The sequence below is a fragment of the Bubalus kerabau genome, chromosome 3 (genome assembly GCF_029407905.1).
Source record: "Bubalus kerabau isolate K-KA32 ecotype Philippines breed swamp buffalo chromosome 3, PCC_UOA_SB_1v2, whole genome shotgun sequence".
Lineage (NCBI taxonomy): Eukaryota > Metazoa > Chordata > Mammalia > Artiodactyla > Bovidae > Bubalus > Bubalus kerabau.
The window spans coordinates 9,057,660-9,079,022 of NC_073626.1; the positions used below are offsets into that span (position 1 = coordinate 9,057,660).

At 45.6% G+C, this 21,363-nt stretch overlaps 1 protein-coding gene across 27 annotated transcripts in view; it reads left to right on the forward strand.

The window, feature by feature from the left end:
* Nucleotides 1-21,363, forward strand: part of PHACTR1 (phosphatase and actin regulator 1) — a 549,201-nt gene that overhangs the window by 479,713 nt on the left and 48,125 nt on the right. For all 27 annotated transcript variants that reach the window (XM_055570606.1, XM_055570602.1, XM_055570604.1 and 24 more), the window contains 2 exons: nucleotides 1,713-1,919; nucleotides 13,580-13,901. In XM_055570606.1, coding sequence (XP_055426581.1) covers nucleotides 1,713-1,919; nucleotides 13,580-13,901 — 529 coding nt within the window. The remainder of the gene's footprint in view (nucleotides 1-1,712; nucleotides 1,920-13,579; nucleotides 13,902-21,363) is intronic.

Consider the following 21,363-nt stretch of genomic DNA (forward strand, 5'->3'; position numbering starts at 1 on the left):
CAGAAAACTTGAACAAGGTTTTCAGCCAACCCAGTACATGCTGAGTGTAAAAATATGGAGGAAATATCCATTTATTTTTCTACAATCTTTAAAAACACTTTTAAAACCTTAATCTCTTTAAAGAAGATAGATCTTGTTTTATAATATAGATGATTTAAAACGTCATCGTTTTGTTTTCTAACATTCGTTCCCCTGCTGACGCTGAGCCCCATGCTTCTGTAGGATGTCTGTCTAAGTCACCTGGTCACAAAGCCCTGGTATGCCTTTGAATCCTCATCCCAATATAACAGTGAACTGTTACATCACTTTAGCGAACTGTATCAATTTACCGTATAAAATTGATGTATTAATTGTCTACAACTTAACCGGTTAAGTTGTATCCTGCTGACAGATGATTTGTGATGCCATCTGACCGTCACTCCCTCTTTGGTCCAGAGTCGCCAATATTCAGTCCCTCAGAAGGACTGCAGAGTGGTCCTCTTTAGCCAGATGGTGGCGCGCTCCCGACAGCCAGTAAGAAGAGGCCCTTGCTATCAGGAGACCAGCCTCCCGGGAGGGACCTCTGGGAATGTCTGGAGTCTGGGGAGGGAGGCCACGTCCTTCCTCTGTCTACACCGTGTGCAAAGTCTGCAACACGGAGCTCAGGCGGGAGGCGGGAGTGATGGCGGTTCAGAGAGTCGGTGCCCTGCTTCACTTTGGGACCCTGTGAGTCGCTGCTCCATCAATGTCCGCACTGGTAACACCGGTGTCCCTTGAGCCAGGGGAGAACCTGGTTCTCCTGCGGATGATGTGCAAGGCTTTGATGCTGCCAGGAACACTGCTGCCCAGGTTAGGGAGGAAGGAGGAGGCAGGGGAGCACTCTTGTACAGGCTTTCTTACTGGAGCAGTGATGGTAGAGGGGAGTACGCATCTGAGTTGCATTTCCCTCCCAACCTCCCCCACTCCCAGCTGGAGAGATTGTTCCAACTAAAGCCGTAAATTGAGATTTCTCTCCAGCCTTCCCCTTCCTTGGGATCAGACAGATTTGATTTGTTGTCCTGAGATCTGTCGCCCTTGGAAAGTCGTAGAGTCTCCTTCAGTCTTCGGCTAGGTCACCAGTCTGATGGGAGGACCTCTGCTACCACCCATGACAGCTCTTAACTGGAGCTGGTCTGGGTCCTGCCCCCCCACCCCCAGGGGGAGAGGAAGAGGCAGGCCTGGAGCAATAAGGAATGGGCAGAATCCAAACGAGAAAACCATGCTTCTGGCGAGAGTAGGAGAGAGGAGCAGAGAAAACAAAAAGGATGTTAATTTGGAGCATCCTTCACCTTGTCCAGGTGTATAGGAGCCAATAGGAGCCAGTGCCCCTGAAACTGCAGAGCGCCCCCTGAACACTAAGACACAGCTTGGACGGCCCGGAACCTGGAGGAGCAGCCTCCCCAGGATATGGGGGTTGCTTGCCCAGTGTCAGCCCCTAGGCTGCCCTCAGACCCGGGAGCAAAGGGCAAACACACCCCAAGGAGGCTCAGAGGGGCTCCTGGTCCTTGCTCCTCTCTGCCTCCCCATCTGTTGCTTGTCACCATGGTCCGTGACTCGGTGTTGGTGCGCCCGTGGAGTGCGCACTGTACGCTCTGCCGTGTCGCTGGCCTGCGCTGTGCCCCCGCGGCTGCCACCAGCCCCACCCGCGCTGCGTGTGTGTAATGTCCTCGTGTGTCATGTGGTTGTCCCCTCAGTGTCCGAAGAGAGTCCCTCTGCCAGTGAGTCTGGAGCCCTCCTGTCCCAAGATCCTTCAGCCAAACCAGTCCTGTTCCTGCCCCCCAAAAAACCTGCTGCTTCCCCCGGAGACCACGAGGACACCCCCGTGAAGCAGCTCTCTCTCCTCAAGCAGCCCCCCGCCCTGCCTCCCAAACCCACTGCCAGGATTGGCAACCACTTACCAGGTGAGTCAGCACGCCTTCTGGGGACCCGCTGCCCTGCCTTCCCTTCACGGGATCCTTTCTTGCTTTTTACCTGAGAACCTTTGGCAAGGTCGCCCTGTGGGACACTTCGGTGTTTCTGTGTGTGTCTTGGTACACGCTGTTGTGACCTGGGTTTGTGTGTGTGTGTTCCGAGGCATGCAGTATACACCTGCCAGCCACGTGCTCAGAGCCTCCAGTCGTGTGCACCGGTAAGTATGTCCGTTGGCATTGATGTGGCTAAGAGTGTTTGCCTGTCTAGGTGGGTTAGATTCACTATCCAAATCTTCGTGGAGATAGAGGAGCACCCGTTCTCTTCATCGTGAGTTTGCTAAAGCATTCAATTTTTTGTCTCTGAATACTTCATCTGAAACCCAGTGTATTTCTTCTTTTAAATTGTATACCTGTGCTGTTCTCTTTGGGGGGGAAAAAAAGGCAACGATAGTAATTTGCAAAATATTGTGGAAAATACTTTTAAGAGGAATGTTGTCCTAAAATGACTGCTTTTTAATTGAAGTGTGGTTGATTTATGATACTGTTTTAATCGGGTGTATGGCAAAATGACTCAGTTATATATATTTTTTCAGATTATCCGCGGGATTAACAGATACAAACCTCTACCGAAAATAGATAAGCTTGATAAGCATCAAGGATTTACTATAAATAGCACAGGGGACTGTGTTCAATATTTTGTAATAACCTGAAGTGACTTTAAAATTCATTGTTCACTGTTAGGTAACACACGCACCTACAGTTATTCCATTGGGCATTTAGGGGATTGCACTGCTGTACATTAGCACGTGAATCATCCATTGGGCATTTAGGGGATTGCACTTTGCTGTACATTAGCACGTGAATCGGGTACCACTTAGTGATTTACAGTTGTGGTATAATCAGAGCTTCAAGATTTCAGAGGGATGTTTCTCTAACCTTGACAATAATCCCACATGATACTGACTGATTTCCTTTTTATATGTTTGCTATTTTGATAAATAGTTTCTAATTGATCCCTATACATTTTTGTAAGATGGAAGGAGGGTGCAAGAATATCCATTTATTTTATCATTAAAAAACTGGGGTTCAAGGAAAGAAGTGACTTTTCCAGGGCTGGTGGGAATTCTGCAGTAAAGCCAACATTAGACCCTGTGTTTCCCGATTCCTAAGTCAATCACTGTTGTTTCCATGGTCGCAGGACGTCTCTCACATGATGAGGAGGCTTATTAGATTACAATTCAAATAGAAGTTTGTGTCAAGCTCCTCTATCAAAGTACATACCTATCCAAGTCAGTGTTTGTGGTTCAAAAGAGCAAGTTTCCAATTAAAGAAACTGCTCAACACAATAGTAACACTTTAGTGTTCCCAAATTTAAATGCAGAGAAAACCACAAAGGAAAAGAGCCTTCTTAAGCCTCCCTGAAAAGATAACCACTGTCTGTCATTTATCTAACAGAAAAAGTGAAATACTAGTTTACTTTTTCTTTGCCCTCACTTATGTCTTATGAACTGGTCCTCATGTTACTAAAATATTCCACAAAGTGATTTTGTTAGCTACATTGTAGGGGATCCCAATTAAATGAGGGACCCCTTAAGGGGTTTCTATCTTCCTTATTATAAAAAACTCAATATCTCCACAATGTGCATGTATTTTTATAAGCATTTCTGAGTTTTTCCTCACTTATTCCTGGTATGAGAATTGCTCATTCTGATTCTAGAACTAAATTATGTACCTTTAAGGTCTGTGTACATTTTAAGACTGAGAGGCCAAGTTTCCCTTGAGAAAGCTTAAATATTGAAAAAAGTAAACTCCTGTATATAGTACATATTTATTTAGCATACCTAACTGTAGGCAGAATACTGTGCTAGGTATCAAAATATGACAGCTCAGTATATATGTACATGATATATATACAATTGTGAATATATCCTCATTAAATTTCCAGAAGTAGAATGCCAGAATAACTACCATCAGGTGTAATCCTTGCCGTTTAGCACAGTCTGCTAAAAAGGCTCCTGGAGAGCCTGAAACTTGAGCCCACCCTTAAGGCATGAAGGACTTAAAGAGAATGAGGAAAGGCTCAGAGGTGGCCCTGCTTCAGGCCAGTGACAAGGAGGCGGAGCTGGGATGGAGGGGCCTTCTTGGGCTGTGTTGAGAGAGAGGGTTTACTCCTAAAATTTCGATTTTAGGCAGTGGAGGCCTTTGGAGGATTTTGAGCTGGGGAGTGAGTGATAGGGTGAAAACTGGACTTTAAAATACATTCCTGGGTCATTGTGTAAAATGAACCAGAAGAAGAGGAGGTTGACAGCCAAACCGAGAAGCCAGTGAAGCCACCTGTATGCCTCATTCTCCAGAAGCATTAGTTAAATTAAATCGAACAATTTAAGGCAGGGAGACACTTTGAGAGGCCGCTCCATTTGTTGAAACAGAAGCTAAAATTATCAACTGATGGCAGTGGGAAGAGAGAGAATGGATGAGTAGATAAGACATTTTAAAAGAAGAATTAACAGGGACTTCTCTGGCGGTCCAGTGGTTGAGACTTTGCCTTCCAGGGCACAGGGTGTGAGTTCAATCCCTGGTTAGGGAACTAAGATCCCACATGCCTCTTGGCCCAAAAACCAAAACATGAAAAACAGAAGTCATATTGTAACAAATTCAGTAAAGACTTTAAACATGGCCCACACCAGAAGACTTAAAAAAAAAAAATAAAAAGAATTGGCAGTATTTTTTTTTAAAAAGAAACACTGCCCTATAATTTATTTGCCTAATTAAGAACTTCAGCCACAAGCCTGGCATTTACAGGGCTCTCTTGCTCTGTTAGCCTTGTCTCTCTGGCTCCCCCTTGTTCTTTCCCCAAGAGAGTGAATTTTACCCATTATCTGCACATCTCACTTCTATAGAGCTTAGGGCAAATGGATTAAAAAAAATATGTGAAAGCTGATGATCTCTGACCGTACTGTACCTGGTAGCCACTTAAATACGATGATGACGAGATAGGCACAGATGTGTACAGGGGGCAAGTGTGGTGCTTCCCCTTCGGGATTAAACTTGACTGAACTTGCTTCATTTTTGTAAGTGAACCATCCGTCACAGTGAATCTGCATCACCACGAAGCAGCCACATTAACCCTGTTCTGTTACTAATTACTCTAGAGACATCTGGGCCGTGTCAGAAGGAATTAATAAACTGAGAATTCTAGCAGAACTCTAAATTGAGACTTAGGAGTTTTAGCGTGTTCTCAGTATCTATTGTTCTGTTGACATTTTTAAAAGGAAACAGGCAACAGTTTGAAAGACACCATGCGTGATTAATAGGAAGTGACAGTGGTTAATGATCCGGTGGATGCTGGAGGAAGCATGAACCTGGACTTGGACTACAGCTGGATACATGCAGGGAAAGACATGCAGAAATTCCTCTGCTTTGGCATTTGCTTCCATTTAATCCAGAAAACCATAATTAACTTGGAGATTGTCTCATGCATTTTCTCTGTTCTTCAGCCAGTAGATAGAAGCCCGCTCGCTCTCCCAAACATCTCTTGTTGTTATCCTCATCCAGCTTATCTCCAACATCAGTATGCATGCAGAGGATGTAATATAGGATCAGGAATTGCTGGGCATTAACTTCCTTTCCTTTCTGGAAGGACACAGTGCCCAGCAGAGCTCGTTGCGTAACCAATATGATCTGAGATGAATAATTTTCCAAATGTATCCTTCTTAGAAGGATGGCTGACCCCAGGAAAAAAGAGGGGTAGAAGCAAAAAATATTGTCTCCTACTTTTCTTTGTCAGTCACCTCTTCAGCCATCCTGGCTCCAGAAATCAAATGTTAAGCATTGCCTGAATAATCTATTCCTTCTGCATAAGGTACCTGCGATTAGGTACCCTACAGGAGCCATTGCAATGAAGGATAATCAATTTATGTGCTAGCTGAGCTTCACAGTCTGACAATCACACTTAGGTAATAATGGCAGGTGCCATTTTTGGAAAAATTTACAATACTAGCATCTTTATTCTTTCTTTTTTATAGAGGAGGAAAATGAAATTCAGAGAAGTTAAATAACTTAGTCATGGTGACATAGCTAGATAGACTCTGTTTCGTTTTATTCCAGAGTCCTCACTTGTCACCGTTAGTTTACGCTATCTCCACTAAGATACCTATTCTTAACATTTGTGACAATGAAGTCATTAGTCTTCTTCGGGTTTTGTTTGTTTTGGTTGGCTTTTTTGGCTCCCTTGCTTTTTAATCTATTTAACAAATTAGAAAATGTGCTTTTTTTGTATAACTCAAAGACAAAAAAAAATTCAGCCCTTTGAAAATAACTTTTAAAAGGCAGTTGACTATAAAGAGAAAAAGTAGTCGAGTTGGGTTTCAAAGCAGGTGCTAGAACGAGACAGTCTGAGGATCAAGAATGGGGCCGATCGCGTGGGAAGCACTGGACCACCGTTGGAAACACACAATTCAGCAAAGAAAGGGAACTCCTCCTGATCCTCAAAAACAAGTCCTTCTGCTAATGTGACTTTGTAGCACTGTCTTTAGAGCCTGAAATACAGGGAAACTTAACTGTATAACCAGAACTGGTTGATTGCTAGTTTCAATGTTACGAAGTACTTGTAGCTGCAGATTTCCCTGCCAGACAGCATCCAGGCCCTGTGGTATTTTTTCAGCCCCAGCAGGTGTCTAATGAGAATCCTCTATCCAGGGCTTGTCAAGGTAGAACCAGTGTTTCTATTTAGAGCCTGCCTCTCTCGTTTTGAGGAGAGTGTCCACCGTGGGTTTTCTACAATCACACTCTGATCCGACAGTTCATCGTATGTCTCTGTCGCTGTCTGACCCTCTGGCCCCGTTTCTCCCCCAGAATATCCCATCCCACCCTCCTTGTTCTCCTCTTTCAGCTTCCTCTCCAACTCTCCCAAATCATCCAGCTCCTTTCATGTCTGTCCCTGCCTTCCTTCCTGGCTTTCTATTCAGAAAGTGCAAGAAAATGAATGATTAGAGCATCGGGACCCTGGACCTCAACTGTGCTTTTAAACAGAAAAAAATGGATAGTAACTCAGAAGCCTCCTAAAGAAGGTTAGGGTTCACCGTCTCTGGATAACTGATACTTTGAAGAAATGGGAAATTTACCTGAGTTTAATCTTTATACCCATTTCTCCCTAGTATTCTGGTCCTGGTTGTCTTTTCTCAAAATACAGAAATTATTTTCTTAGTGAATCTAAGGACTGTCTTTTGATGAAACATGTTTAAAAGGATGCTTTCTGCTCTGACCTCTGTGATCAAGGCAAAGATTGCAGCAGAGTACCTTTTGTTTTTTGGTAATGCTGTTAGGGTACAGATTTAATTCACTTGGCACTTTTCTTTTTGTGGTGAAAGCATATAAAATTTACCACCTTAACCATTTTAAAATGTACAGTCAGTAATGTTATGTATAATCACATTGCGAAGTGGATTTCCAGGACTTCTTCATCTTTCGAAATTGAAATTCTGCCTATTAAACAGTCTCCCCTTTATCTCTCCTTAACCCTGGTAACCACCTTTTTACTCCTTGTTTATATGAGTTTCACTATGGTTAGTTGCTCAGTTGTGTCCGATACTTTGCAACCCCATGGACTGTAGCCTACTAGGCGCTTCTGTCCATGGGATTCTCCAGGCAAGAATACTGGAGTGGGTTGCCATTTCCTTCTCCAGGGGATCTTCCTCACCCAGGGATCGAACCCAGGTCGCCTGCCTTGCAGGCAAATTCTTTACCGTCTGAGCTACCAGGGAAGCCCAATTTGTCTTTCTGTGGCTGGCTTTTTCCATTTAGCGTGTTATCCTCAGGGTTCATCCACGTTGTGGCTCTCGTGGATTTCTGTCTTTTGTTAAGTCTGAATGGTGCTTATACTTTGTGTGTTTTTTGCACTATGAGCAAAATACTCTTCCAACCCTGACACAGTTTACAAAAAGTGTTCTCTAATCAGCTCTCAGAGTTGTAGATGGTTGTAAGCTACAGAAAATGTTTAATCTAAAGATGTATAAACATGGTTCTAAAGAAATTCAAATAGTAAGAGATCAAATCCTTTTGAAAGAGTCAGGAAAAGCATGGTAGAAAAGGATGTATTGAAGACAGGCCTTAGAGATGAACAAGACAAGTAGGGATCGGAGGGGACGTTGCCAGGAAGTAGGAAGCAGGGTTCAGAGAGGCTCGTGCATACGAGGCATAGGGTGTTCATGACATGGCAAATGGCTCAGCTTGGCCGGAAAGTGCGATTCTGCTAGGGAAATCAAGAAAGATCAGGCCAGCAGTGGGTTGAAAGGAAACTGGAGAACCTTGAAAGCTGTGGTGAGGGATGTAACTTTTTGGAGGAAGAAGTGGACATCTTTTGAGGACGGTTAGCTGCAATTGCTTGATTTCATCCAAGCCTGTCTCCTTGACGTTGCTTGGATAAAATGGATGCTGCTGCTGTTGGGTGGATTTACAACTGGATGGATGAATGTGACTGAGGCTATCCAGTGTCTCCCTGAAAATGAAGAGGACACAGAGTTGCTGCCCTTGGATCTTCTTCTTGGACATTGTTCAAATGTCCCAGCGGCAGGTTTCCCTTCCGAGTGGGCATTTGGTCTGCTGTGTTCCCTGAGGGTCCTTGGCCATTGCCCCTCAGCAGCAGGACAGGAGGCTGTGAGAGGCACATCGGCCCATTGCAGAGGTGTTGAAGGAGGAGCTCGATGATCGTTTGCCGAAGAGTTCATAGCAGGTTATTTTCTTCTTCAGGAGAATCGGTGCACATTGTTCTCCATCTCTGAGTGCTGCTGAAAATGAAATCTAATTCTCATGCGTTCTGTAGTATTTAAAGGAAATGTGATAGCATAGGTAGAAAAGCCACCCCTCTTGAGAGCAGCAGTTAAACATCAGAGTCATCCATCAGGCAAACCTGCGGTCCAGCCTTAGGTGTCAGCAAGTACACTGGGAATCGCATGGGGGAGTGGGGATGCTCTGCAGATGGTTAGACCAGCCACCGCGATCACTATAAATGCAAGAAATCTGAGCATGTCCTTCGACGGTGAATAAATATCGTACATCAGATGGATGGAGAGTTAGAGATGAACTGTGGCCATCCCCATCTCTCCTTCTTAAAACATGGATCTAGCTTGAACTTCTTAGTTCAACCCTGAATATACTACCTCTTTTTTTTTTCATGTTTCAAGCAGTGTTTATTTTTTCTTTATTAAAAATTTTTCTGTAATGGAAACTTCCAAACATGTACATGGGTAAAGAGATTATTATGGTTAACCTCTGTGTACCCCTTGGTTAGACCAGTCTTGTTTCATTTTTAACCCTCTGACAGTCTTCTCCCATGGGATTATTTTGAATCAAACCCCAGATATCCTATCTTCCATCCACAAATACATATTTTTTAATGGGAGTATAATTGATTCACAATGTTATGTTAGTTTCTGATGTGTAGTGTGTAGTCAGTTGTTCAGTCATGTCCGACTCTTTGAGATCCCATGGACTATGGTGCACCAGGCTCCTCTGTACATGGGATTTCCCAGACGAGAATACTGGACTGGGTTGCTATTCCTTTCTCCAGGGGATCTTCCTGCCCCAAGGATCGAACCTGTGTCTCCTGCATTGCAAGCGGATTTTTTACCATCTGAGCCGTCAGGGAATGGGGTTACTTTCTGCTGTACTACCTCTTAATAGGGAGATAGTCTATGTAGTTTTTTGTTGTCTGTGATCTAAATTTACTGCCTTTGAACCTCACAGAGAGAGCCCCTGGTTCCAGGGTTCTGAGACCAGACCAGCATATGTGTGTTTGCTTCCAGGACTTTGTGATTTTGATTTGACTCCCTCCTAGCCTTTGCCTGGATGGTCACAAACAGCAGTCCTCCCTGGCGGGCACATCCAATGCAGGCTCCTTTCTGCTGCCCACCTCCGGACCCTCTCTCCTTCCTTTACACCTGTCATGTGGAAAGCTCGGGTTCAACCACCCACATGGCAATTCCCTGGCCCTCTCGTTGCCTGGTCTCCCTGGGAGCAATAGCACAAGTCAGCATTGGTGCCAAAATAAACCAGAGGATGTGTTTTTATCCATGACTTAAAAATCATTTCCAACAAAATACTGATCTTAGGAACAAATGTGTGTTCTCATGATTATAGAGACATCTGCAGTTCTGACTCTTTGAGAGCACTTTCCTGATGTGTAACATGACTTTTACAAGATCGAGTATAGCTGCAGGAGAGCCGATGTGCCAAGTGACCCAGGTGGCTAGTGAGCAGCCCCTCCACTGCCCAGTGCCACCAGCATCTCAGTGAGGCCACCTGGGGAGATGACAGGAAGGATCCACTTAAAAACAAAATTGTATCTTTGCAAAGTGGCTCTGAAACAAAGTCAGGGGCTGGGGGTGCCTATGTGATAATGGCCCTTCTTTTAGGATTTTGGCAGGTTCTGGACTTGGTCCTCACCATGTCAGGTGTCCACTGTGCTGTCCATCTGCTAGGCTGGTTCAGGAGACCTATGCAGGCTGATGGCATTTAAACCTCATCACTTGTTACTCTTCTGTCCCTCTCACCATGAGGGGTCAGTCAACACATTTTGGCCTTTCCAGGCATTTGACCAAAAAAGGGCCAGACTACCTTACAATCCCTAAGGTGGCCCAAAAGAATTAGTGGAGCCGTTCTTGCAGCCCAGGGAATCTGATTCAGTAGTTGGTGATGTTGTTCAGGTGCTCAGTCATGTCTGACCATTTGCAAACCCATGGACTGCAGCACGCCGGGCCTCCCTGTCCCTCTCTATCTCCTGGTGTGTGCTCAAACTCATGTTCATTGAATCATTAGCTATGTCATCAACCATCTCATCCTCTGTCGCCCCCTTCTCCTTCTCTCCTCAATCTTTCCCAGCATCAGGGTCTTTTCCGGTGAGTCAATTCTTCACATCAGGTGGCCACAGTATTGGAGCTTCAGCCTCAGTCCTTCCAATGAATATTCAGGACTGATTTCCTTTAGGATGGACTGGTTGGATCTCCTTGCAGTCCAAGGGACTCAAGAGTCTTCTCCAGCACCACAATTCGAAAGCATCAGTTCTTTGGTGCTCTGCCTTTTGGTTTGTGATAGTGGACTCTGAACACTTCTTATCAACTTAAATATGCTTCTTATAAGCTCTTCGTGTTTTTGAATGGATGCCTGTATGCACGAAAGGAGGTCGGAGATTCTGAGTCACTGGAACCAGGTGGCAAATGACTGAGAAATTCTTGCATCCCTTTTGTTCATTAGGATGCTAAGTGCTACTATCATTGATGACGCTGTCTGATACAGAAGCGGTTACGAATGCCTCTGTAGGTGCTACAGCTGGTGCAAACTGAAAAGGTGAGGGGAGAGGCTCAGGGTGGATCCATTTAGCCCAGACTCGTTCTGTGCATAGACTACAGTGCTCTGACGCCGGCTCCACTACAGGAGTCATCTGGGGTTTTCATTTTCTTGTCTGAAGTCATAAGCCAGAGCTGTGTCAGGTTTGGAAATACAGTCCTCTTGGGTTTTATAGCTCTGTGACATAGCTGGGGTTTATTTTCCTTGTTCTCTGGAACTGGGTTTTGCTCTTTCCACTCCATCAGCGGAGACAGATTTATGAATATACTGCGTCTCCATCAGTCTGGCTGCAGAAGACCCATCCATTTCTAAGTCAGCAAGCAGAGAGCTTTGCCTGTACCCCATTTATCGTTACCAATGCAGGAGGTCTTATGTGTCCTCCCATCATCACCCATGAATATCATGCATCAGAGAGATGCAAAGTGTCGTGTTCAGGGAGATGCTGTCAAGATAAAGGAGGCATTTTTAACCCCTGGATTTTTAGATATAAAAGTGCCTGGGTCCCAAGAAGTATAGATATATTTCTTAGCCAATCAATAGCAGAGCACTTCCCTGGTGGCTCAGATGGTAAAGAATCTGCCTGCAGTGCAGGAGACCAGGGTTCGATCCCTGGGTCTGGAAGATCCCCTGGAGGGGAGGGCATGGCAACCTACTCCAGTATTCTTGCCTGGAGAATCCCATGGACAGTGGAACCTGGCGGGCTACAGTCTATGGGGTCGAAAAGAGTCAGACATGACTGAGCAACTACCCCCCCACACACACACACACAGTTAATAGCAGAGCATCCAGGTTTTCTAACTCCTGGTTCTGCATCCTTCCCACGGTGTCTCAGTACTAATGCAGGGCTGTGCACATTGGAATAGCATACTGGAAGCTGGAGGACCTTGCCATTTCCCTTCCCACAGGGCCATGTTACAGACTTGGAAAACTTGTAGGATGGTGCCTTGGAAACCTCTGTGCTCTGCTACCTGATTCACCGTCACCAGGTTTTTTCACCCACTTACTTACAGTGGGTGTCCGGGAAGTCACTTATAATGGTGATGGACAGGGACGCCTGGTGTGCTGCAGTCCATGGAGTCTCAGACACAACTGAGCGACTGAACTGAACTGAACTACTTATAATTAAACACCACTCACTCTGTTGCTTTCTCAGCTTCTATCTTCTGCCTCCCAGGCTGGGAAGGATCAGGCCAGGTGGACTCTCACAGGGGCGGCCATGAGTCTTTTCATGATAGGACTCAGATATATGTCATGCTTTGCAGTTTATAAGCATGTCCACATTATCTTGTCTGACTCTCACAACAACCCATAGGAGAAGCCTAGTATATATTTTTTTCAGGATGAATTAAGATAACATGTGTTACCTATCATGGCAACCCATTCCAGTATCCTTGCCTGGAAAATTCCATGGACAGAGGAGCCTGGTGGGCTACAGTCCATGGGGTTGCAGAGTCGGACATGACTAAGCAAGCAAGTAGATATTACCTATCAAGGGCTATACTGGGTGTATTTTATACTCCAGCCCTCTGCTAACTTGTTTGGGGGTTTTGTGAAATTCTTAAAAAGTGTCCTTTGGAGTAATTGATTAAGCAGAGCTGCCCCTTCCTCTGGGATGACTCAACCCTCTCATGCCCTCACGTGGAGATGGTGTAGACGTGAATCTGTTTACTTCTCATAATGGACCTAGAGGGTGGACAGTACTCTCTTTCTATGGGTGGGAAAACTGAGGCTCAGGGGATGTCTTAGCAGAGCAGCAGGGCTTCTTGGCCATGCTCTGTGACCTTGAATCCTAAAAAGCATGGGCTGATTGTCCCCAGCGGCAGGAATTAAGGTTGGTAGCATTACAGTCACCTCTGGAGGGACATGCTCTTAGTGGACTTGAACCTCAGCCTGGCTTCTAATCCCATGCCTATTAGAAAGTGCCAGCCAAGAGGCTGTTTTCCCAGTACAGTGCCAAAATTGTCGGCATTGCACATATCCTGAAAAAAGGTCTCTTTGAAGATCCTTGGGTTTCCATACGCAGAAGAGCATGTCCCCACTTCCCGCTGGTGAGCCTCAGTCTGACAGCGGGGTGGCACATGCCCCCCCACCTGGGTCCCAGTGTGCTTTGAGCAGGAAGTGAGAGCCGGTGGTTGAGTGCCACTCACACAGTGCGCTGAGTGACACTCACCTGCGGGTTCTTCAGTTGATGCACTTCATCTCAGGGCCCCATCCCGAGGGCCACGGGCCCAGGTGGGCACCCGTGGTGTTCTAGGTTTGTCCTGATGCCCCTGAACTCACGTCTGCCTCTCGCCTTCCTTCCGCTGCAGATCCTGGTGCCCCCGTGAAATTGCCTTGCTTGCCAGTGAAGCTGTCGCCTCCGCTACCTCCAAAGAAAGTCATGATCTGTATGCCTGTAGGGGGGCCAGAGCTCTCCCTGGCATCCTACGCTGCCCAGAAGAGTGGCCCACAGGGTGGGGCCCAGCACCACCACACCGTCCTGCCCTCCCAGATCCAGCATCAGCTGCAATATGGCAGCCTGGGCCAGCACCTCCCCTCCACCACCGGCTCCCTGCCCCTGCACCCCTCGGGCTGCAGGATGATTGAGGAGTTGAACAAAACCCTGGCCATGACCATGCAGAGGCTGGAAAGGTGAGGGAGGCAGGGGGGAGGGTGGGAGGGGGAGGGCTTTTCTGGGGTGGCCGAGTGGGATTGGGGCATCTGACCACAGCCAAGGGGTAGGAAGACCAGCTCAAGGGCTGGCACTCCTGCCAGCATAGGGCAGGAGGTCAGGGGGAGGGTGGCTTGAAAGTGAAATCAGACCAAAATCTGAATGTCAAGAGAAGTTTGGAGGAAAAAACCATCTTGCCAGTTGCCAGACTAGAACAATCACATTTATCAAGAGGTTGTGTGTGTGTGTGTGTGTGTGTGTGTGTGTGTGTGTGTGAGTGGATAGGTGAATAGATGCATGGATGGATGGATAGTACATATTGTGCTTCTGTAGGCATTAACATCTTTTGGAAATGTATACACATCATTATTAGTGTGGTAACCCCAAGGGCGGGGAGATGGGAGAAAATCTTTTATATTTCATCTCTTTCTGTACTGCTTAATTTTTGATTTTGTGTATATTACTTTTATGATATGAAAAGCAATGCAGATATAGAATAAGAAAAGATGATCACGGCTAGAGCAATGCTAGAAAAGCAAAGAAAGGGAAGAGCTATACCTTGTTCTCACTGATAGAGGAAGCGGCAGATGAAGTCTGATTATACGAGCTTGAGCCTTGAATAAGTACCTGCAACCGCGGAAGTCTCCTCTGTCATCAGATTCTGCCTCCAGGGGGAATCCAAGTTCAGGCCTGTAGAAGCAACCCTAACCCTCCGCCACCCAGGGAGAGCTCTCCTGCTGGATCTGAATTGCTCGTGTGTGTGCGGAGAAGCGATGTCACCCCACTCCAGTACTCTTGCCTGGAAAATCCCATGGATGGAGGAGCCTGGTAGGCTGCAGTCCATGGGGTCGCTAAGAGTTGGACATGACTGAGCGACTTCAGTTTCACTTTTCACTTTGATGCATTGGAGAAGGAAATGGCAACCCACTCCAGTGTTCTTGCCTGGAGAATCCCAGGGACGGGGGAGTCTGGTATCTATGGAGTCGCCCAGAGTCAGACACGACTGAAGCGACTTAGCAGTAGCTGCAATGTGTTCAAATACCACCTTGCTTGTGCCCAAGAGGTGGCTGTATCCCAGTGTGGTTCCAAGGTGTTGCTTGACTTTGTTCTGTGGCGTGACCAGAAGAAAGTGTTGCGTTCTTGCGTGAGGCTGGTCTGGGCTGGGGCCCCGAGTGCCTGCCCCAGGCTAGTCACCTAGGTCCTGCAGATGGGCTGCAACTGGGCCTCAGCCTCGAAAGCCCGGCCAATCGCCAGGCAGAGAGCTGGGGGCGAGATGGACACAGTCGGGAGCTTTCTGTTGTAGTTGCCCTGGTACCTTGGACAGTGAAGAGTCTGCCTGCAGTGCAGGAGAGCCCCGTTCAGTCCCTGGGTCAGGAAGATCCCCAGGGGACGGGACTGGCAGCCCACTCTGGTATTCTTGCCTGGAGAATTCCCTGGACAGAGAAGCCTGGGGAGCCATAGTCCATGGGGTCTCAAAGAGTCGGACACAACTGAGCGACTTTCACTTTTCTGTTTTTCCTGCCTCTCAGTGGCTTTTTCCCTACCTCTGTCTCAGCCAAGTAGTCTACATTTGGGATATTAATGACTCCCAGGGAAGTTGTTATCACTGAGAATTCTGACTTGATTGGTTCACATTAATATCACCCCTCACTGGGGAAAAAAATTATATTTGGCCCATTGCCAGCATTTTCAACTACTGTTCTCTCTCTTTTTTTTTAATGAATGTGTCTCATATTTTTAAAGTATTTACTTATTTATTTTGCTGCACTGGGTCTTAGTTGCAGCCTGCAGGATCTTTAGTTGCGACAAGTGGAATCTACCTCCCTGACCAAGGATTGAACCTGGGCCCCCTGCATTGGGAGTGTGGAGTCTTAGCCACTGGACCACCAGGGAAATCCCTCAACTACTGCTATTATTGTTAATGAGGGCAATAATATTGTAAAATTTGGATGGCATTTTTTAGTCTATTACATACTTTATTATCATCTTAACCCTCACACCACTTAGGGAGACTAAGTCAGAAAAGAAGCTAAAGAAGGCTGGATTCCCCCATACCAGCTACTCAAAAGAGTAGTCCACAAACTTGCTGCCCATCTGCAGAAATTGTACAGAAATGGAGACCAAACTTGTAGATAGTTTCATAGCAATTTGCCAACTGCTTTCGTAAAGAAGACAAGTGATCCAGTAGTTGAGACTTCGCGTGCAGGAGGTACAGGTTCGATTCCTGGTCAGGGAGTTAAGATCTCACATGCCTTGGGGTCAAAAACTAAAACATGTAACACAGAACCACTATTGTAACAAATTCAATAAAGACTTTAAAAATGCCTCACATCCAAAAATTTAAAAAAAACTGACCACTGGCAGTGAATGCAATTTCCTCATATCTCCTGTAACCCCGAGAACATTTTTGCATCTCTTCCGGAAAGATCTGACCACCTGAAAAAGATGCTCACCCAGCATACTAGTAGGATGTCGCTAGGTACATTTCCACTTAAAGCATGCCATTTAAAAAGTCTCCATTAAAAGTGCTAACCAATAAGTTACGAGACATTCCTGATTTCCTTGTGTCTTTGTAGAATATTTCAGTCACATGTAGCCCAATGAATAGGTCTGTTGGACCTACACCAGATCAAGTTCTTTATTGAAATGAATCAGAGAGCAAGTGGGGAAGGAGGGAGATATTGGGGTTTTGCAGGTGGATGAGATCAGAAGAAGGATGCATTCCAGCGTAACTCACCCCATTGTCCAGAAGGTCTGATTACTGCAGATTTCTTCCTTCTTATAATTCCCTTGTCCCAGTCTTATTTCTCATCTTCCTTTCCTATGAGAGACTTTTAAATCTTTGAAGATAGATAATATTCCCTTTATCCGTAGTTTGTCCCTTTCAGGCTAAAAATTTCATCAATCATGTATTGAGATGGTTTCTAGACCCTTTTCTATCTTATTCTTGTTCTCCCAAAATTACTCTAAATCTGTTTTGATTTGAATGAAGATTCTTAACCATTACCTTAACCTATGCCTGATGAGACTAAAGTCACTTTAGTTATAGCGCTTGGTGGTTGTTCAGTCACTAAGTCATGTCCAACTCTTTGTGACCCCATGGACTGAGCATGCCAGGCTTCCTCATTCTCCACTATCTCCCAGAGTTTGCCCAAACTCATATCCATTGAGTCAGTGATGGTATCTGATCCTCTCACCCTCTGTCGCCTCTTTTTCCTCCTGCCCTCAGCCTTTCCTACAGTCTTTTCTGCTGAGCCGCTCATTGGGATCAGGTGGCCAAAGTATTGGAGCTTCAGCTTCGGCATCAGTCCTTCCAGTGAATATTTAGGGTTGATTTCCTTTAGGATGGACTAGTTTGATCTCCTTTCAGTCTAAGGGACTCTCAAGAGTCTTGTTCAACGCCACAGTTCAAAAGTATCCATTCTTTAGCACTCCGCTTTCTTTATGGTCCAGCTCTCACATCCATACATGACTACTGGAAAAACCAGAGCTTTGACTAGATGGATCTTTGTAAGCAAAGTGATGTGGTGCTGGCTCATGAGATTTGGGGGAGGGAACTGGAGACCATCTTCTGTGTTTATCGAAGTCACTGGGCGGCGTGGCCAGGCTGGAGGCAGTCCCTGCATCATGGCTAAGTACATGGGCTCCAGAATCTAAACGCTAGGGTTTCAGTCTCAGAGATCACACTTCATTTTGCCTTTGATTCCTCATCTTTAGAACAGGGTTAATACCACCACCAACCTCGATAGGGTTGTTCATGAGGAACAAATGACGATCAGTCCATATCAGTTGTCTTATTACACAGCATACAGTAAATGTCTGTAAATAAATGATGGTGAAAGTTAAGCAAAATTCTACCACACACAAAATCGACCTTGAGTGCCCCTAAAAGGCATATTGCAAATTGATCCAATCTTGTTGGAAATTTTGGGTTGGTTTTCCAGCATTAGATCATCTTCGTTTATTTTCTCTTCACTGATGAGTCAGATCGTTTTTGAAGGTGACTCCACAGGGTGGCCCAGGGCCTCCTTCCACAGCAGCGTGGCTGCCTCCCCGGTCCATCCCTTCTGTCCTAGTCCTTTTTTTCGACAGTGACTGAGGTGTGAGCCTGGCTGGGAGCCTCACTGTCAGCTGCTTTTCCTCCCCGCAAGGAAAGAGCTTGAGCCCATCCCAGAGGAGCTGGGGGGGATGGAGGTGTATGTGGTACGAGAGGCCCCGCTCCCACTGCTGCTGCCCACCAGTGTTCCCCCTGCCCTGGCAGGGATGGAGAGGTGCTGCTGGGGCACGTGGTGGGCCTGCCCAGTGAGTCAGGGACGGCAGACTGTTGCTACGCCCAGCTCTGCTCGGAGCTCCCCATCCTGCCCTGGGAGCCAGGAGCCGCTGAGCATCCAGACCCTGGTGACCCTGGTGACCATGGTCCTGCAGGAGGTGGGAGGGAGGCTGACCACTGGGTCTCTTTCCCTCCGTTCTCCACCTCCAGTGTTCCTGAGTTCCTTACCCTCAGAATCTTCAGAGCTTGCTGCCCTGCTGGTGGTACAGCCCTGCACAAAACATAAAGGGTGCTGCCCTCACAGCGGCTTGGAGTCTGCTGGGAGCACACACTGGCCGGCCAGTACCTGCGAGGGTGCAGGAGCTGGGGGTGTCCCGGGGAGCAGGGCAGGGGGTCCGCAGGTGGGCTTCTCTGGAGAGCTGCATTTAAACTGAAATCTAAGAGACTGAAAGAACCGGGAGAAGAGGGGAAAGGAATGAGAAAATGAATATTCTAGGCAGATTAAAGGAAGGAGTGATACTCCAAGGTGGGCGATGAGATTTTTAATAAGAAAAGGCAGGAAGTTGACAGTTATTCGGCAGGTTCTTAGAGGACCAATCATCAAGAATGAAGGAAATGACAGAAGATTGTCATCTGTCTTAAGGAGAGCCTAGGAACCTTTGCAGAGAATACAGGAGATCTTTTTAAAAGATCAGGCCGGCCGCTGTCCCAAGTGGTTTACTCGTGTGCTTCATAAAGGAAAACCCTTCAGGTGAGATCGTCTGTTGATGTCCCCGTCAACCCTCTAATTCCATGTCATGAAATTAACCCTAATGTGAGTATTTTTAGAAATAGAATGGTTTTCCCAGAGGAGTTGTTTATCTGTGTTAATATAGATAGTCCAGACCAACGATGACCAACCAGACCCAAAAAGGCTTCCAGAACCATCTTGAACTCTTATTAATGAGGACAATAATAATGTAAAATTATTACTCAGTAAAATACTGAGTACTGCATACATTAGCTAGGGATTACATTACTACCTGTCCAGATTATTGAAAAAGGGACAGTTTCAATATTGGACAGAAGAAATTGAGATCAGTAACCACCCCCCCCCAAAAAAATCCCTTCAATCTTCATTAATTCTATTATTCTATCATTATCTATAGACTCTTCAAAGATCACAGTTCATTTATAATCTTAGTATTAAAACATTTCGATGTGACAATTACTTTTCTTTATGTGGCCTCCAGGGTCATGGGAAAAGAGTAACTCTTGGTCCTGAACTAGACGGGCCCTTGGGTTTCTTCTAGCTTTATCAGTCTGACATAATTACTGCACTGGTTTCTGTCAGTGTTTCCACCTGCAAGTCAGAGTGTTCATGTGATGGTGAGCAGATATGCCGTGATACCAAGCAAAAATGAACCTCTGAATACCCATGTTATCTGATTTGTGAAGTGGCATTTATTTGAAGCAGTTTGGTATTTTGCTCATCGTTTAGCAAATGGCATATATTTTCAAATGAAATGTGTTTCCAGGGAAAGCATCTCTTTCTTACACTGATGACCATCTCTTCAAAATCTTCTGCAATTCTGGTGAGACATTTGTCTCTGACCCTTTGAGGCCAGAGTTATCAATCTCTTACTTTAGGCCAGTACTTCAGTTTTACAGCATATATTTATCATCTGTAAGTGGCTGCATGTAGATAATGTCTTGCAGTATAATTGCTATTTTCAGGGGTAGGATGAGATTGCAGAGCAAGGTAATGTCACTTTGAGCAAGACAGATCCTTTCCTACAAGGCTGGTGAGCCAACTGGTCAGAGGAAGGTTAAAATGAGACTAGATGATTCATTAACATCTTTCGAAGCCTTAAAGGGATTAAAAAAAGGAAGTATATTTTTCAGAAGAGAATCTGCCACTGAATTTTCCTATGTGTGCATCAGTAGAAATCCCTCATTTGCCCGATGAAAAAGTATCGATTCTTTGATCTTCTTGGAAACCATTTATCTAGAAAGACTGCAGGCCAAAGATATTGAAAAGGCTAAAGGAAGTATTTTAATAAACTAATGGATAATATCCATAATGATTGGTTTATGATAAATTGCTGAGCTTTAAGTACATCCCTTGCTGAAACAGCAACTACCAATATTGATGTTTACGAGTCATTACTCTCTGATCTTGCAGCAGCCTGTGAGTTTGGTAGAAGCATTTCTCCATTTACCTGATGAGGAACTGAAAAAGCAAGATGCTGTACTAATGAGTGGCTCAGCTGGGACCCAAATGTGGTCCTCACTCCAGGTCCTGCCCTCCTGACCCCATGTCCAGACAAGCATGACCTGGGACATGGGCTGACGTCTAGGGACAAAGTCATGTGGAAGAACCACCGCTGTCTGGTTCCTCCCTGAGAGATGGAGAATGCTCTCAGTCAGACTCTGGGTGTGTCATATGGTTCTATTCACCACATCCTGACCCCAGACACCATCTCAGAAATGTGAGTCATTGGTCCCTAGAAGGACAGAACAAGGGATGTAAATGCATTCATTTGCATTCATTACCACCACTGGAAAAAAAGACTGAAAACACATTCTCCACTCAGGAAATCTCAGTTTCCTGCTCTATATATAGAATGGCATCGTTTCCTGCTGACTAAAGTCCCACAGAAACACAAGATCTCCAGTGGAGTTGCTTATCTTAGAAAGCTGTGATAAGCACCACAATGCCTGCTTGCTTTCCTCCAGGGAAGCTGATTAAACTGTTTTCTAGAAATGCTGGGCTGGAAGAAGCACAAGCTGGAATCAAGATTGCTGGGAGAAATATCAATAACCTCTGAAAAGCAGATGACACCACCCTTATGGCAGAAAGTGAAGAGGAACTAAAAAGCCTCTTGATGAAAGTAAAAGAGGAGAGTGAAAAAGTTGGCTTAAAGCTCAACATTCAGAAAACAAAGATCATGGCATCCGGTCCCATCACTTCCTGGGAAATAGATGGGGAAACAGTGGAAACAGTGTCAGATGTTATTTTTTGGGCTCGAAAATCACTGTAGATGGTGACTGCAGCCATGAAATTAAAAGACGCTTCCTCCTTGGAAGGAAAGTTATGACCAACCTAGATAGCATATTCAAAAGCAGAGACATTACTTTGCCAACAAAGGTCCGTCTAGTCAAGGCTATGGTTTTTCCTGTGGTCATGTATG